The 18,064-nt window shown below is 44.5% G+C and overlaps 1 protein-coding gene and 1 long non-coding RNA gene across 7 annotated transcripts in view; one reads left to right on the top strand and one right to left on the bottom strand.

The window, feature by feature from the left end:
• Positions 1 to 2,439, bottom strand: part of LOC119363661 (pentatricopeptide repeat-containing protein At3g48810-like) — a 3,309-nt gene extending 870 nt beyond the window's left edge. Inside the window, exon 1 of the mRNA XM_037629026.1 lies at positions 381 to 2,439. Coding sequence (XP_037484923.1) covers positions 526 to 2,439 — 1,914 coding nt within the window. The 3' untranslated portion in view covers positions 381 to 525. The remainder of the gene's footprint in view (positions 1 to 380) is intronic.
• A 3,904-nt stretch (positions 2,440 to 6,343) lies between these two features.
• Positions 6,344 to 16,070, top strand: LOC119363639. 6 transcript variants are annotated; one of them, XR_005174231.1, is made up of 4 exons: positions 6,344 to 8,907; positions 9,330 to 9,524; positions 10,113 to 13,969; positions 14,557 to 16,070. It is a non-coding gene; the product is annotated as an uncharacterized LOC119363639 (long non-coding RNA). The 6 variants fall into 6 exon arrangements; XR_005174224.1 differs by having other exon boundaries at positions 6,344 to 9,524; positions 10,113 to 10,217; positions 10,720 to 13,969; XR_005174212.1 differs by having other exon boundaries at positions 6,344 to 9,524; positions 10,113 to 10,217; positions 10,313 to 13,969.
• Positions 16,071 to 18,064: the final 1,994 nt, after the last annotated feature.

Raw genomic sequence — 18,064 nt, 5'->3', positions numbered from 1 at the left:
CCCGCCCCACTCTCTGAAATTTACAAATGGCGCACAGATAACAATTAAAACAGATTTTTGTGCTAGGCCGCGTATTTTGACCAACGGACAATTTTTATTAATGTCGTGTGCGCCCTGTTGAAACAAAGGGATGGTACAGTGGAAAAAATTAGGAATGAAGTCCTTCTAATGACTACGCGAGGGCCAATATGCAAGGGAGAACATGATCGACTCAGTCCCAGACTATATTGTTATGTCCCAAAATATATTCATCATGCACATATTACATACTGACCAAACTGAAGATAGCAGCTTGCAAATTTGAATGGTGCCTCTGATGAATCCTTGAGACATATATTTATAACATCAAAAGATCATTAGTATTATCAGAAATAGCATACCTCATGAACTATCAAAGAGAACTTGCTGCTTGTCCGATTATAGCACCACTGGACTGTCAAGTACATGCTTATAAATCTTCAATGATATGCTCAATCAAGTACGTTGGTCTGATGGTGCCTGAGGTTTGTCGAAGTTCTCTAGCTCTTATAAATCTTCATAAATATGCTCAATCAAGTGCATTGGTCCGATGGTGCCCATGTGTGTAAATATCCCACGGACCAACACATTCCATGTTGCTTCATTTGGACATATTCCTTCATATAACATCTTCAAGAGATAGACCATGGCATCATCCAACCTGTGCTGACTGCAAAGCCCTGACATCAGACTTGTGTATGCAACTATGTTGCGTGGACAATTAACTGCAACCATTTGACCTAACATCCAAGCAGCAGCCTTGACATTCCCTTCCTTGCAGTAAGCATGAATTATCGCATTGAAAGTGAATGCATCTGGTTGAATTTGTTGGACTATCATCCTCCCGAGAAGAATTATAGCTTCTTTGTTCCTTCCCATCTGGCACAGACCACTAATAGTAGTGTTGTAAGATACTGGAGTCAACTCAAGCCCATGGTTTAGCATCTGGATCAGCATTCGAAGAGCGTCTTCGCAGTTTCCTTCCCTGAAAAGACCATGAAGCAACTCATTGTAAGTCCTGTCGTTTGGAGAGCATCCATATCTTCCCATACCATGGAACACACTCAAGGCTCTTCCCACTCTTCCGCAGTCACACAGGCTTCTGATCAACGTGTTGAATGTCAATGTGTTAGGAGGACAATTTTCCATCAACATCTTATCAATGAGATTCTCTGCCTGATCAAACATCGCCTTCTTGCAAAGCACATCCACCATATTTGTATAAACAACAACGTTTGGCTTGAAACCAGCATTTGTCACGTCATTCCATATTGACATGGCACCATCTAGGTCCCCAGCTTTGGAGAATCCGTCAATGAGAGTAGAATAGGTTCTTACATCAGGAAAACAACCGTTTTGCTCCATGCCACTGAAAACAGACGATGCCCTCTTAAGATCACCAGTGTGGCAAAGGCCACGGATGAGAACATTGTAAGAGATTGTCGTTGGTGCCCATCCTTCAGCCACCATCCAATTCCACATGCCAATCGCGTCATGCGCCTTTCCGGCATCGAAGAATCCTTTGACCAACACAGTGAATGTTTGAACATTTGGAGCACAACCTTCGCTTACCATCCTAGCCAAAATGGCGCAAGCCATCTTCATCTCCCCAGCCTTGCAGAGTGCATCGACTATGCTTGTGTAGGTAGCAGGTTCTGGGTGCAGTCCCCGGTGAATCATCTCGTCGATAACCGAGAGCACCTCCCGCTTCCTGAACTGCCTGCACAGCGCGTGAACAACGGCATTGTACGAGGAGCACACAGGCACTGTCTCTGCCACGACCCTCCTGGCCTCGTCCACCCTTCCCAACTTGCAAAGCGCAGAAACGATCGTCGTGTGGCTCACCACGTCTGGCTGGCAGCCCTTCCTGGCCATTTCGTCGAGCATCTTGCGTGCGGCGTCGACCCGGTCGTTCTGGCATAGCGCCTTCATGAGCAGATTGTAGGTGTACACGTTGGGCTCGACGCCGGCCTCCCTCATGTTCTCGTACACCGGCACCACCGCCCCGACCAGGTTCTCCCGGAGCAGCGCGTCGAGCAGGTGGTTGTACACCCGCACGGTGGGCGCCGCGCACCCCAGGTCGTGCGCGCGGTAGAACGTCTTGAGCGCGCGGTCGGCCGCGCCGGCGCGGGCGAAGGCGCAGATGGCGGCGACGAGGGCACCCTCGGGGCACGCCACCCCGCGCAGCCGCATCTCCTGCAGCGCGTACTGGACGCCGTCCACGTCGCCCGCCGCCGCGAGCCTCCTGACGGTGGCCTCATGGGCCCTCGCCGTGTCTCCGGCGTCAGGAGAGGGCCTGGATCGCTCCGGCCACCGGATGGTGACTTGCGGGTTGCTCTTCCGGTGGTTAGGTGGCGGGGCGGTGGAGAAATGGCGGTCGTGGAGCCGCCTGAGCAGGAGGCGGCATTTGGTCGAACACATGGCGCGCAGCTAAAACTTCGACGGTCAAACAGAGTAGTGGCCCCGTTTGTGTAAGCCACGGGTACTTCAGGCCGCCTAATGTTGGGCCTGGTTTTGAAGCCCAGCCTAATTCAAACTGACACAAACTCGTTCTCATCAAAAGAAAAAACGATTCTCAAAAAAATAATCAACAGAAAAAATTATCTAAAAAATTCAGGATTTCTCAAAAGAAAAAACAAACTCAAAGTATGGGCAGTGGGAGACATCCGAGAAGCCTTCCGTCCTACTTTCTTATAGTCCTATAATATAAGTTGTGTTTTTACGGGAGAAAGAAATTCATTGCTTAATCATGATGATTACAAATCATTTTGAGTCGGCACAAGAATTTCTTGAGAAACGGACCTCAACCAAACAGCAGTGCGAGTAGAATTATGCCACATTCGAGCTAAGTTATGAGCGACCGAATTACGAGAGCAACATATCATGGATATGGCGTGCTCCCTGCCCATGTTCAATAGACGTTTGATCTCCTCAACCAAGGCTGCCCCCGGCGAACGATCCTTCTCCTCAATCATTGTAATAACATCTTATATTTATACGACAAAGGGAGTACCTAAGAGAAACTCGTTTCGGGTGAGAGAAGTGGCTAAGAGGCAAATATTAGAGTAAGGAGTTGATATGGCAGCAATGACCTCTTCGTTGAATATGTTATCTGGGCTTTGTCCCTTCTAGCACTGTGTTGTTTACCGTCGACAAGGAGCAAGTGGAGGTGGGTCTTCACCAGTTGAATCGTCGTCTTACATGTTCCTCTGCAAGGTGAAGAATATTCTTCTTTCCTAACGACAACAATGAGCGGTGGTTTCCACCCTCGGGCGGCTAAAATGACTTCGAAAAGCTTAAGGGCGGGTTCACTCTGTGAATGTCGGGTAGGCGGACGGCCGATTAGCCGACATTAGCGTGGGTAGTCGTCTGCCCTGTCGGGCCACGTTCGCTTCATCAGCATGAATAAGACGCAGACAACAGCGAGGGAGGAGCTTTAGGATGACTCCGAATTGTCAAAGTCCAATGTGTCAATGTCCAGACTCCCGCAAACATCCCCCACTCTGTTGCCGGTATGTGGGATTCGAGACGCCCAGGCCGGTGCGGATAAATTTGGTGACCTCCGTTAAATGGACACTGTATGGCCAAAATCGTCCAGACCGTCCAATCTAGACATTTGTGGGCGATTTGATGATCCGTGTTGGTATTGCAGTTGGAGTTGCACAATGAATTAGTATGTAAATCCCAGAAAGGACATGGCATAAAGGTCAATTTCCCACCTTCCCGCCTGCATGAATTCCGACAGTAGATTTCTCGCAGTTTTATTAGGAGTTTGCTCAATTGGGACATTCGAAACTCAGTACTGTATGTCGATTTTCTCAAAAAGTACCTTCACAGTACTATAGTCTATCTTCACAAAGAAATTTTGTAATGAATCAGCAGTCAAACTTGTGTACTCTTTGAGAGAGCGTTCCAGAACAGAAGAGTCAGAGTCATAGCATAGCACCGACAAAGCACTTAATAATCTCACGTTAAGCAGGCGTACTTAATGCCATGTGCCCAAGAGAGCACTTAATGAAGATCTGTCCTGTTGTCGATCATTTATCATTCGCTCTTAATCTGTTTATCATTTCTTGCTCGCTTAGCTATCTTTTGTGTGATATCCTTTATAGTAGCTTTTACTTCGCTATCCATTTTTAGTTTTCCCTCATGCTGGTGCAACTACTAGTATACTGTTTTACCATCGTGATAGTTAAGCCAGTTCTCTACTATGCTCGAATGATTGTTGCATCCTGTCTTGAAAGATTTATTCCTCGGTAGGTTTCTTGCTCAATTTCATAACTATGAATATATTCCGCTACAGTGTTTGGGCTCAAATCAAAACATTCAGAAGAGTTCTTGAATCTCCCATTCACCCCTCCCCCATTTGGTCGATATACTCTCGGTCCTAACAGAAGCGATGACCTCTTCGTTGAATAAGTTAGTTGGGCTTTGTCCCTGTTCCGGCACTATGCTATTTGTCGTCGATAAGGAGCAAGTGGAGGTGGGTCTAGAGGAAATATGCCCTAGAGGCAATAATAAAGTTGTTATTTATATTTCCTTATATCATGATAAATGTTTATTATTCATGCTAGAATTGTATTAACCGTAAACTTAGTACATGTGTGAATACATAGACAAACATAATGTCATTAGTATGCCTCTACTTGACTAGCTCGTTGAATCAATGATGGTTATGTTTTCTAACCATAGACATGAGTTGTCATTTGATTAACGGGATCATATCATTAGAGAATGATGTGATTGACTTGACCCATCCGTTAGCTTAGTACGATGATCGTTTAGTATGTTGTTGTTGCTTTCTCCATAACTTATACATGTTCCTATGACTATGAGATCATGCAACTCCCGAATACCGGAGGAACACTTAGTGTGCTATCAAATGTCACAACATAACTGGGTGACTATAAAGATGCTCTACAGGTGTCTCTGATGGTGTTTGCTGAGTTGGCATAGATCGAGATTAGGATTTGTCACTCCGTGTATCGGAGAGGTATATCTGGGCCCTCTCGGTAATGCACATCACTATAAGCCTTGCAAGCAATGTGACTAATGAGTTAGTTGCGGGGTGATGCATTACGGAACGAGTAAATAGACTTGCCAGTAATGAGATTGAACTAGGTATTGAGATACCGACGATCGAATCTCGGGCAAGTAACATACCGATGACAAAAGGGAACAACGTATATAGTTATGCGGTTTGACCGATAAAGATCTTCGTAGAATATGTGGGAGCCAATATGAACATACATGTTCCGCTATTGGTTATTGACCGGAGACGTGTCTCGATCAAGTCTACATAGTTCTCGAACCCGTAGGGTCCGCACGCTTAATGTTCGGTGACGATCGATATTATGAGTTTATGTGATTTGATGTACCGAGGATAATTCAGAGTCCCAGATGTGATCACGGACATGACGAGGAGTCTCGAAATGGTCGAGATATAAAGATTGATATATTGGATAGCTATATTCGGACACCAGAAGTGTTCCGGGTGATTTCGAAAAAAACCGGAGTGCCAGAGGGTTACCGTAACCCCCCTGGGGAACTAATGGGCCACATGGGCCTTAGTGGAGAGAGAGAGGGCAGGCCAAGGCAGGGTCGCGTGTGCGCCCCTCCCCCTCTATTTCGAATTGGCTCCTTCTTCCTTCTCCTCTCATTCCTTCCCCCTTCCTCCTCCTAGTTGGACTAGGAAAGGGGGAGTCCTTCTCCTACTAGGAGCAGGACTCCTTCCCTCCTTGGCGCGCCCCAAGGGCCTACCGGCCTCCCCCTTGCTCCTTTATATACGGGGGCAGGGGGCACCCTAGAACACACAAGTTGATCATTGATCCCTTAGCCGTGTGCGGTGCCCCCCTCCACCATAATCCACCTTGGTCATATCATAGCGGTGCTTAGGCGAAGCCCTGTTCTGGTAGCATCACATCACCGTTATCACGCCGTCGTGCTGACGAAGCTCTCCCTCGACATTCAGCTGGATCAAGAGTTCGTGGGACGTCACCGAGCCGAACGTGTGTAGATCGCGGAGGTGCCGTACTTTCGGTACTAGGATCAGTCGGATCGTGAAGACGTACGACTACATCAACCGCGTTGTCATAACGCTTCCGCTTATGGTCTACGAGGGTGATAGAGCATTTCCTCATATAATCTTTTTAGCCTTTTTGCACCACATTGTAATCATATTTTCACATTATTTACTTCAAAAATATTCAAATACCCCCATTATGCTACATTTACAACACTCCTCCATGTTTTGCAGAAAAAGGCGAAAAGGCACAAAATCCTTCTATAATAGAGAGTGTCAAGAAACTGTGGTTGCTGTAACTTACGGAGGGACCCAACCATGAAGAAAAGAAGTAACCAGAGGGGTCAAGATAAAGTTGGAGGGATCATCTTGTGAAGAGAGAAGAGAAGTGGAAGGGCAAAAGAGCAAAACTGGCAGATCAGAGGAGGGGATCAAATCCCTAGCGGCAACCATCGATCCCCTTTGGGCCTGGCTACATATCCCTCTCCCCCAACCTTCTTCTCCACCTCTGGCCGTCACCGCGGCCAGGCCGGCATGGCGGCGCGCCACCCAGTACCTCCACCCACTCCACAACGCTGCAACACCTCCACCCACGCTACCGCAACCCATCCATCCACCAGGCGCCATCACATCCAGCCACCATCACCTCGCGCGCCCTACAAGACTAGAGGTCGTGGTTGTCTGGTGCCCCACGCCATCCTCCACCTCTCTTCTTCAACCTGCTGCTGTTCGCCCTCAACCCTCTCTGCTGCTTCTCTCACCCAGATGCCCCTGCTGCTCCTTCTCCCACGTCTTGCTGTTGCTTCTCTTCTCTGACCCCCATTGTTGTTGCCTTCTCCTCTGAACCCCTACTGTTGATCCTTTTCCTCAACTCTCTCTGCTGCTCCTCTCACGCCCCTGCTGCTACTCCTCTCAAAGCCCCCACGCTGCTGCTCCTTTTCTTTACCTCCTATTCTGCGCTTCTTCTCTGAACCCAAACAGGTGCCGCTCCTCTTCTCTCTTTACTTTTTGCAAATTTCTGAAACTTGTAGGTGAACCTTGTGTATTGTTCCAAACACCTAATTTTTGTAAAATTGAGATATGTAATACTTTGTAAGGTTCAGATTTTAAGAGTACTTGCAACCTGCTGTTTGTTTTGTTTCGTACTTGTAACTATAGTGTACATTTAATATTCGGTCTATGTGATTTTTCTTTCTGAGTTAGTAATCTGCTAGCATGTGTTTGTGTTCATCCATATGAACTTGTTCCATTTTGTAGTCCTTGTGTTAGCTCAAGTATATGTGTGTTTGTGATGAGAAGTACTTCTATTATGTCCTATGATCTTGCTATTACACTTTTCTTACATGTTTGATGTATATATATGTTCTGAGGTGTTGTAGTTCTCCTTGTTGTTGATGGTTGCCTGTGCCAGTATTGTAGTTCCCAAAGTATAACAAAAATACCCAAAAGAGAGTGATTTCAATCTTAATCTCCCTATGCTGTTTTGCATTTTCTTTGTCGTCAACCTTGTTTAGTTTAGCTTTTTCTTGCATTCATAATCAGAATTGTGTTACCTAGCTTTAGCCGAGCATAATTGCCGTCGCCTAGTCCCTGTGGAGAACACGACATCCGTAGCTTGGGGCATAAAAACCCCGCTGTACTTTCAATTAATCATTTTGGCGCCGTTGCTGAGGACTAGCGTCGAGCGATTATGTTAGGCTATAGACTAGGTTTTTCTTCATTTTCTAGTTTGTGCCATATATTTGTGTTATATCTCTAATCACTAACCCCTGTTCTAGCTAGTATCTTTTTGTTTTCTTTTCATTTTGCAGGTTAGAGCTATCTACTCGGTTATGGCATATTATTCAGATTGTCTCGGAGATGCGAGGAACACTACAAACAGCACGGAAACTATTCAAGAACTCATAAGATTTCCCATCGATTAGATGATTTAGCTCGGCAGCGAGAAGTAGTTTTTGAGGATAGGCCTAGCTCTTATGATCCTTATTCTAGAGGTCATCCTTATGTTGCTCCTACATACCATATTTGTGGATTTCAGGGCCATTCACCCGCTGAATGTCAGCGTGGTTACTCTCACTCTCTTGATTGTTATGGCATGAGCTTCGCCCCACAGCCTAGCTCATACCAAAACAATTACTCATATGGGTGGCCTGAGAACCAGAATATGTCATATAGGAGCAACAACCCTGAGATCTCACCATTTGCTTCTAGTAATCATATACAGGGATTTAGGTACAATGAGGAGAGCCACAACTATGCTCCACAACAGATTTATTCAGCTCCTACTCATATACCTCAACACCAGGAGATGTTGCCAATGGAGTTAAATGGTCCTCCATTTGGTCAACCAACAACTCCAGCAACCGCCGAGCAATCTCATGTGCAAGTGCCCACACAAGATGAATTCGGTGACATAGACAAGCTCACACTTTTGAGTCTCGAGTTCACTTGGAGTGCTGAGGATGATCCTATTAGGAAGGTTATACTAGAGGAAATGAAGAAGATCAAGAGTGGGAATGAGCTAGTGGATGAAGTAAAGAAGATTGAGAAGAACATCAACGCTGGCAGTACTATTTCTTCACAGCTTGAGCTGAGTAATTCTGGGAATCCCCTTGATACATGTGAGGTTCCAATACCATCACATCTAGCTGACCAAGATAGCAAGTGCCTTGAGTAAGAGATACCTCAGATTGAAGAAGATGAACTGGAAGACAAGGAACAAGATGATCAAGAGCTACAATTCCCAAGTGATCAAGTTGAAGACTCATCATCTACTACTCTTGAAGAAGTACAAGAAGCTACTGTAGATGAAGATGAAGAAGCTGAGATTCATTGGCCTATTGTCATACATGAGCGTGATGTGTCAGGTTTATCCAATCCTCTCAATGACATGCATCCTTGTGATTTCTTTGCTACTACCTTGCATTGCATGATGCCATCTATTAAAGTAGATTTGAAAAGGTATTTGCTTGTATATGATGATATATACCCTGTTAGTGGCATTATTCTCATTTGTGATGATCACAGTTACTTTCCTCGTGCTAGTCCTATGCTTAATGAAACATATAATTCCAATGCTAGTATTGAGCTTAATGATAAGTTTCATCCTCATGTTAGTGTTGACCTTGCTGATTTCTACCATCCTAAACATGTGCTTTATAGCTATGCTTATGTAATTGGATATCCGATGAATGACTTGGAGGGTATTATCCCTACCACTTGCATTGTCTCTTTCATTGAGTGCTCTTTCAAGTTCTTGCTTGTGCACAAATCACTACATGTTGACCAGGTTCGAGGTGACATTCCTTGGGACCCCGGTGGATTTAGAGCATGGTGAAAAGGAGAAGCAATGGGCACATACAAGGAAGAGAAAAGCTGGAGCATGCACGAGGATAGAGAGCATGAGGATAGAGAAGCAAAAGGAGAGGAGTCACAATGCAAGAGGATGTGAGATGATCGAGCGAGTTCTACTTCATAAAGCCTGGTGAGCTGTTTCATGACCCCAATCTGAATATATCATCTATTGATACAAGCTGAAATCAATTGCTAGTTGGGTTGCTTGAGCCAGTTATTACTTGTTGTCAAGCTGAAATTCACCTTTGGCATCGTGCTTGATGTGAATTTTTGAACTTGATTTCTAAATGCCTTGTAAACTAGTGATCTACACCATGCGTGCTTGGCTGAAATTAGTGAGAACTATTAGTTTTCAGTGCTCAAATCCCTAGTACACTAGAAAACTTCGTCATTTTCTCCATTTACTATGATACACCTAGATCACCATGTTTAGATGCTGAATTTGTGCTAAGTGTGTTCCCATTGAGAGCAATCACCTAACCACTATGGATTAGCATGCTATGTTCCCTGGATCGGTAGCATGTGAACCAGACATGAAGAAGTGAGGATTCCTGTTTTTGTGCTTATGCGTTGTTCATTTTTTTTAAAAAGTAAATCTTATAATGAATGATAAGTCTGACTACCTACAGTAGCATGTCATGTTCCCTGGATCGGTGGCATGTGAAATCGGGTTTGCTTGGGCAGTAACTAATAATAAAAATTGTAATTGTCAAACCAGGTGTATACCATGTGCTCTGGATCGGTGGTATGTTCCTTTGGGGAGGCAAACAAAAAAACTAATAATTGGTCGAGCCGGGTATATTCCATGTTCTCGGGATCGGTGGTATGTTCCTTTGGTGAGATCGATAAAATATTATCATTGCTTTATTTCTGTAAATAAGTGATCTGATCACAAGTGTATGTTCTTTTTGTTCTCAGGATCATGCTCTCTTTAGGAACCTTCGGCACAATCATCATTTGAACTAGTTGATCTTCTTTTATCATTGTAAAAGTTTAAAATGGTCAAGTCTACTAATATCCTACCACTTTGAAGCACTCCTAACCATTAATTTTCACTAGCTAGGTTCAAAGCATGCATCGTTTGGAGATCTACTTCACTTGGCATTCTCTAGTCAGCTCACTGTTCACAATCTTGCTCTTGTCATATTCCTTTGCTTGAGGACAAGCAAAGATTTAAGTGTGGGGGAACTTGATAGAGCATTTCCTCATATAATCTTTTTATCCTTTTTGCACCACATTGTAATCATATTTTCACATTTTTTACTTCAGAAATATTCAAATACCCCCATTATGCTACATTTACAACACTCCTCCATGTTTTGCAGAAAAGGGCGAAAAGGCCCAAAATCCTTCTATAATAGAGAGTGTCAAGAAACTATGGTTGCTGTAACTTACGGAGGGACCCAACCGTGAAGAAAAGAAGTAACCAGAGGGGTCCAGATAAAGTTGGAGGGATCATCTTGTGAAGAGAGAAGAGAAGTGGAAGGGCAAAAGAGCAAAACTGGCAGATCAGAGGAGGGGATCAAATCCCTAGCGGCAACCATCGATCCCCTTTGGACCTGGCTACATATCCCTCTCCCCCAACCTTCTTCTCCACCTCTGGCCGTCACCGCGGCCAGGCCGGCATGGCGGCGCGCCACCCAGTACCTCCACCCACTCCACAACGCTGCAACACCTCCACCCGCGCTACCGCAACCCATCCATCCACCAGGCGCCATCACATCCAGCCACCATCACCTCGCGCGCCCTACAAGACTAGAGGTCGTGGTTGTCTGGTGCCCCACGCCATCCTCCACCTCTCTTCTTCAACCTGCTGTTGTTCGCCCTCAACCCTCTCTGTTGCTTCTCTCACCCAGATGCCCCTGCTGCTCCTTCTCCCACGTCTTGCTGCTGCTTCTCTTCTCTGACACCCATTCTTGTTGCCTTCTCCTCTGAACCCCTACTGTTGATCCTTTTCCTCAACTCTCTCTGCTGCTCCTCTCACGCCCCTGCTGCTACTCCTCTCAAAGCCCCCACGCTGCTGCTCCTTTTCTTTACCTCCTATTCTGCGCTTCTTCTCTGAACCCAAACAGGTGCCGCTCCTCTTCTCTCTTTACTTTTTGCAAATTTCTGCAACTTGTAGGTGAACCTTGTGTATTGTTCCAAACACCTAATTTTTGTAAAATTGAGATATGTAATACTTTGTAAGGTTCAGATTTTAAGAGTACTTGCAACCTGCTGTTTGTTTTGTTTCGTGCTTGTAACTATAGTGTACATTTAATATTCGGTCTATGTGATTTTTCTTTCTGAGTTAGTAATCTGCTAGCATGTGTTTGTGTTCATCCATATGAACTTGTTCCATTTTGTAGTCCTTGTGTTAGCTCAAGTATATGTGTGTTTGTGATGAGAAGTACTTCTATTTTGTCCTATGATCTTGCTATTACACTTTTCTTACATGTTTGATGTATATATATGTTCTGATGTGTTGTAGTTCTCCATGTTGTTGATGGTTGCCTGTGCCAGTATTGTAGTTCCCAAAGTATAACAAAAATACCAAAAAGAGAGTGATTTCAATCTTAATCTCCCTATGCTGTTTTGCATTTTCTTTGTCGTCAACCTTGTTTAGTTTAGCTTTTTCTTGCATTCATAATCAGAATTGTGTTACCTAGCTTTAGCCGAGCATAATTGCCGTCGCCTAGTCCCTGTGGAGAACACGACATCCGTAGCTTGGGGCATAAAAACCCCGCTGTACTTTCAATTAATCATTTTGGCTCCGTTGCTGAGGACTAGCGTCGAGCGATTGTGTTAGGCTATAGACTAGGTTTTTCTTCATTTTCTAGTTTGTGCCATATATTTGTGTTATATCTCTAATCACTAACCCCTGTTCTAGCTAGTATCTTTTTGTTTTCTTTTCATTTTGCAGGTTAGAGCTATCTACTCGGTTATGGCATATTATTCAGATTGTCTCGGAGATGCGAGGAACACTACAAACAGCACGGAAACTATTCAAGAACTCATAAGATTTCCCATCGATTAGATGATTTAGCTCGGCAGCGAGAAGTAGTTTTTGAGGATAGGCCTAGCTCTTATGATCCTTATTCTAGAGGTCATCCTTATGTTGCTCCTACATACCATATTTGTGGATTTCAGGGCCATTCACCCGCTGAATGTCAGCGTGGTTACTCTCACTCTCTTGATTGTTATGGCATGAGCTTCGCCCCACAGCCTAGCTCATACCAAAACAATTACTCATATGGGTGGCATGAGAATCAGAATATGTCATATAGGAGCAACAACCCTGAGATCTCACCATTTGCTTCTAGTAATCATATACAGGGATTTAGGTACAATGAGGAGAGCCACAACTATGCTCCACAACAGATTTATTCAGCTCCTACTCATATACCTCAACACCAGGAGATGTTGCCAATGGAGTTAAATGGTCCTCCATTTGGTCAACCAACAACTCCAGCAACCGCCGAGCAATCTCATGTGCAAGTGCCCACACAAGATGAATTCGGTGACATAGACAAGCTCACACTTTTGAGTCTCGAGTTCACTTGGAGTGCTGAGGATGATCCTATTAGGAAGGTTATACTAGAGGAAATGAAGAAGATCAAGAGTGGGAATGAGCTAGTGGATGAAGTAAAGAAGATTGAGAAGAACATCAACGCTGGCAGTACTATTTCTTCACAGCTTGAGCTGAGTAATTCTGGGAATCCCCTTGATACATGTGAGGTTCCAATACCATCACATCTAGCTGACCAAGATAGCAAGTGCCTTGAGTAAGAGATACCTCAGATTGAAGAAGATGAACTGGAAGACAAGGAACAAGATGATCAAGAGCTACAATTCCCAAGTGATCAAGTTGAAGACTCATCATCTACTACTCTTGAAGAAGTACAAGAAGCTACTGTAGATGAAGATGAAGAAGCTGAGATTCATTGGCCTATTGTCATACATGAGCGTGATGTGTCAGGTTTATCCAATCCTCTCAATGACATGCATCCTTGTGATTTCTTTGCTACTACCTTGCATTGCATGATGCCATCTATTAAAGTAGATTTGAAAAGGTATTTGCTTGTATATGATGATATATACCCTGTTAGTGGCATTATTCTCATTTGTGATGATCACAGTTACTTTCCTCGTGCTAGTCCTATGCTTAATGAAACATATAATTCCAATGCTAGTATTGAGCTTAATGATAAGTTTCATCCTCATGTTAGTGTTGACCTTGCTGATTTCTACCATCCTAAACATGTGCTTTATAGCTATGCTTATGTAATTGGATATTCGATGAATGACTTGGAGGGTATTATCCCTACCACTTGCATTGTCTCTTTCATTGAGTGCTCTTTCAAGTTCTTGCTTGTGCACAAATCACTACATGTTGACCAGGTTCGAGGTGACATTCCTTGGGACCCCGGTGGATTTAGAGCATGGTGAAAAGGAGAAGCAATGGGCACATACAAGGAAGAGAAAAGCTGGAGCATGCACGAGGATAGAGAGCATGAGGATAGAGAAGCAAAAGGAGAGGAGTCACAATGCAAGAGGATGTGAGATGATCGAGCGAGTTCTACTTCATAAAGCCTGGTGAGCTGTTTCATGACCCCAATCTGAATATATCATATATTGATACAAGCTGAAATCAATTGCTAGTTGGGTTGCTTGAGCCAGTTATTACTTGTTGTCAAGCTGAAATTCACCTTTGGCATCGTGCTTGATGTGAATTTTTGAACTTGATTTCTAAATGCCTTGTAAACTAGTGATCTACACCATGCGTGCTTGGCTGAAATTAGTGAGAACTATTAGTTTTGAGTGCTCAAATCCCTAGTGCACTAGAAAACTTCGTCATTTTCTGCATTTACTATGATACACCTAGATCACCATGTTTAGATGCTGAATTTGTGCTAAGTGTGTTCCCATTGAGAGCAATCACCTAACCACTATGGATTAGCATGCTATGTTCCCTGGATCGGTAGCATGTGAACCAGACATGAAGAAGTGAGGATTCCTGTTTTTGTGCTTACGCGTTGTTCATTTTTAAAAAAAGTAAATCTTATAATGAATGATAAGTCTGACTACCTATAGTAGCATGTCATGTTCCCTGGATCGGTGGCATGTGAAATCGGGTTAGCTTGGGCAGTAACTAATAATAAAAATTGTAATTGTCAAACCAGGTGTATACCATGTGCTCTGGATCGGTGGTATGTTCCTTTGGGGAGGCAAACAAAAAAACTAATAATTGGTCGAGCCGGGTATATTCCATGTTCTCGGGATCGGTGGTATGTTCCTTTGGTGAGATCGATAAAATATTATCATTGCTTTATTTCTGTAAATAAGTGATCTGATCATAAGTGTATGTTCTTTTTGTTCTCGGGATCATGCTCTCTTTAGGAACCTTCGGCACAATCATCATTTGAACTAGTTGATCTTCTTTTATCATTGTAAAATTTTAAAATGGTCAAGTCTACTAATATCCTACCACTTTGAAGCACTCCTAACCATTAATTTTCACTAGCTAGGTTCAAAGCATGCTTTGTTTGGAGATCTACTTCACTTGGCATTCTCTAGTCAGCCCACTGTTCACAATCTTGCTCTTGTCATATTCCTTTGCTTGAGGACAAGCAAAGATTTAAGTGTGGGGGAAATTGATAGAGCATTTCCTCATATAATCTTTTTATCCTTTTTGCACCACATTGTAATCATATTTTCACATTTTTTACTTCAGAAATATTCAAATACCCCCATTATGCTACATTTACAACACTCCTCCATGTTTTGCAGAAAAGGGCGAAAAGGCCCAAAATCCTTCTATAATAGAGAGTGTCAAGAAACTATGGTTGCTGTAACTTACGGAGGGACCCAACCGTGAAGAAAAGAAGTAACCAGAGGGGTCAAGATAAAGTTGGAGGGATCATCTTGTGAAGAGAGAAGAGAAGTGGAAGGGCAAAAGAGCAAAACTGGCAGATCAGAGGAGGGGATCAAATCCCTAGCGGCAACCATCGATCCCCTTTGGGCCTGGCTACATATCCCTCTCCCCCAACCTTCTTCTCCACCTCTGGCCGTCACCGCGGCCAGGCCGGCATGGCGGCGCGCCACCCAGTACCTCCACCCACTCCACAACGCTGCAACACCTCCACCCGCGCTACCGCAACCCATCCATCCACCAGGCGCCATCACATCCAGCCACCATCACCTCGCGCGCCCTACAAGACTAGAGGTCGTGGTTGTCTGGTGCCCCACGCCATCCTCCACCTCTCTTCTTCAACCTGCTGTTGTTCGCCCTCAACCCTCTCTGTTGCTTCTCTCACCCAGATGCCCCTGCTGCTCCTTCTCCCACGTCTTGCTGCTGCTTCTCTTCTCTGACACCCATTCTTGTTGCCTTCTCCTCTGAACCCCTACTGTTGATCCTTTTCCTCAACTCTCTCTGCTGCTCCTCTCACGCCCCTGCTGCTACTCCTCTCAAAGCCCCCACGCTGCTGCTCCTTTTCTTTACCTCCTATTCTGCGCTTCTTCTCTGAACCCAAACAGGTGCCGCTCCTCTTCTCTCTTTACTTTTTGCAAATTTCTGCAACTTGTAGGTGAACCTTGTGTATTGTTCCAAACACCTAATTTTTGTAAAATTGAGATATGTAATACTTTGTAAGGTTCAGATTTTAAGAGTACTTGCAACCTGCTGTTTGTTTTGTTTCGTGCTTGTAACTATAGTGTACATTTAATATTCGGTCTATGTGATTTTTCTTTCTGAGTTAGTAATCTGCTAGCATGTGTTTGTGTTCATCCATATGAACTTGTTCCATTTTGTAGTCCTTGTGTTAGCTCAAGTATATGTGTGTTTGTGATGAGAAGTACTTCTATTATGTCCTATGATCTTGCTATTACACTTTTCTTACATGTTTGATGTATATATATGTTCTGATGTGCTGTAGTTCTCCTTGTTGTTGATGGTTGCCTGTGCCAGTATTGTAGTTCCCAAAGTATAACAAAAATACCAAAAAGAGAGTGATTTCAATCTTAATCTCCCTATGCTGTTTTGCATTTTCTTTGTTGTCAACCTTGTTTAGTTTATGTTTTTCTTGCATTCATAATCAGAATTGTGTTTGTTGGGGAACGTTGTAATTTCGAAAAATTTCCTACGCACACGCAAGATCATGGTGATGCATAGCAATGAGAGGGGAGAGTGTTGTCCACGTACCCTCGTAGACCGAAAGTGGAAGCGTTAGCACAACGCAGTTGATGTAGTCGTACGTCTTCACGATCCGACCGATCAAGTGCCGAATGTACGGCACCTTCGAGTTTAGGACACGTTCAGCCCATGATGTCCCTCGAACACAGATCCAGCCGAGTGTTGAGGGAGAGTTTCGTCAGCACGACGACGTGGTGATGATGATGATGTTCTACCGACGCAGGGCTTCGCCTAAGCACCGCTACAGTATTATCGAGGTGGACTATGGTGGAGGGGGGCACCGCACACGGCTAAAAGATCAAATGATCAATTGTTGTGTCTCTGGGGTGCCCCCTGCCCCTGTATATAAAGGGTCAAGGGGAGGAGGCGGCCGGCCAGGGAGAGGCGCGCCAAGGGGGAGTCCTACTCCCACTAGGAGTAGGACTCCTCCTATTCCTAGTAGGAGTAGGAGAGGGGAAGGAAAGGGAGAGTAGGAGAAGGAAAGAGGGGGCCGACCCCCTTGCCCTAAACCAATTCGGTTTGGGCCTTGGGGGGCGCCTCCCACACTCCCCTTGCTGCCCTCTATTTCCACTAAGGCCCATGTAGGCCCATTAAGCCCCTGGGGGGGTTCCGGTTACCCCCGGTACTCCGGTAAAATCCCGATTTCACCCGGAACACTTTCGATATCCAAATATAGGCTTCCAATATATCAATCTTTATGTCTCGGCCATTTCGAGACTCCTCGTCATGTCCGTGATCACATCCGAGACTCCGAACAATCTTCGGTACATCAAAACATATAAACTCATAATATAACTGTCATCGAAACGTTAAGCGTGCGGACCCTACGGGTTCGAGAACTATGTAGACATGACCAAGACACGTCTCCGGTCATTAACCAATAGCGGAACCTGGATGTTCATATTGGCTCCCACATATTGTACGAAGATCTTTATCGGTCAGACCGCATAACAACATACGTTGTTCCCTTTGTCATCGGTATGTTACTTGCCCGAGATTCGATTGTCGGTATCTCAATACCTAGTTCAATCTCGTTACCGGCAAGTCTCTTTACTCGTTCCGTAATACATCATCCTGCAACTAACTCATTAGTTGCAATGCTTGCAAGGCTTAAGTGATGTGCATTATCGAGAGGGCCCAGAGATACCTCTCCGACAATCGGAGTGACAAATCCTAATCTCGAAATACGCCAACCCAACAAGTACCTTTGGAGACACCTGTGGAGCACCTTTATAATCACCCAGTTACGTTGTGAAGTTTGGTAGCACACAAAGTGTTCCTCCGGTAAACGGGAGTTGCATAATCTCATAGTCATAGGAACATGTATAAGTCATGAAGAAAGCAATAGCAGCATACTAAACGATCGGGTGCTAAGCTAACGGAATGGGTCAAGTCAATCACATCATTCTCCTAATGGTGTGATCCCGTTAATCAAATGACAACCCATGTCAATGGTTAGGAAACTTAACCATCTTTGATCAACGAGCTAGTCAAGTAGA

This window comes from Triticum dicoccoides, chromosome 1A (assembly GCF_002162155.2).
Source record: "Triticum dicoccoides isolate Atlit2015 ecotype Zavitan chromosome 1A, WEW_v2.0, whole genome shotgun sequence".
Taxonomy (NCBI): domain Eukaryota; kingdom Viridiplantae; phylum Streptophyta; class Magnoliopsida; order Poales; family Poaceae; genus Triticum; species Triticum dicoccoides.
This window is presented reverse-complemented; position numbering and strand designations above follow the sequence as displayed.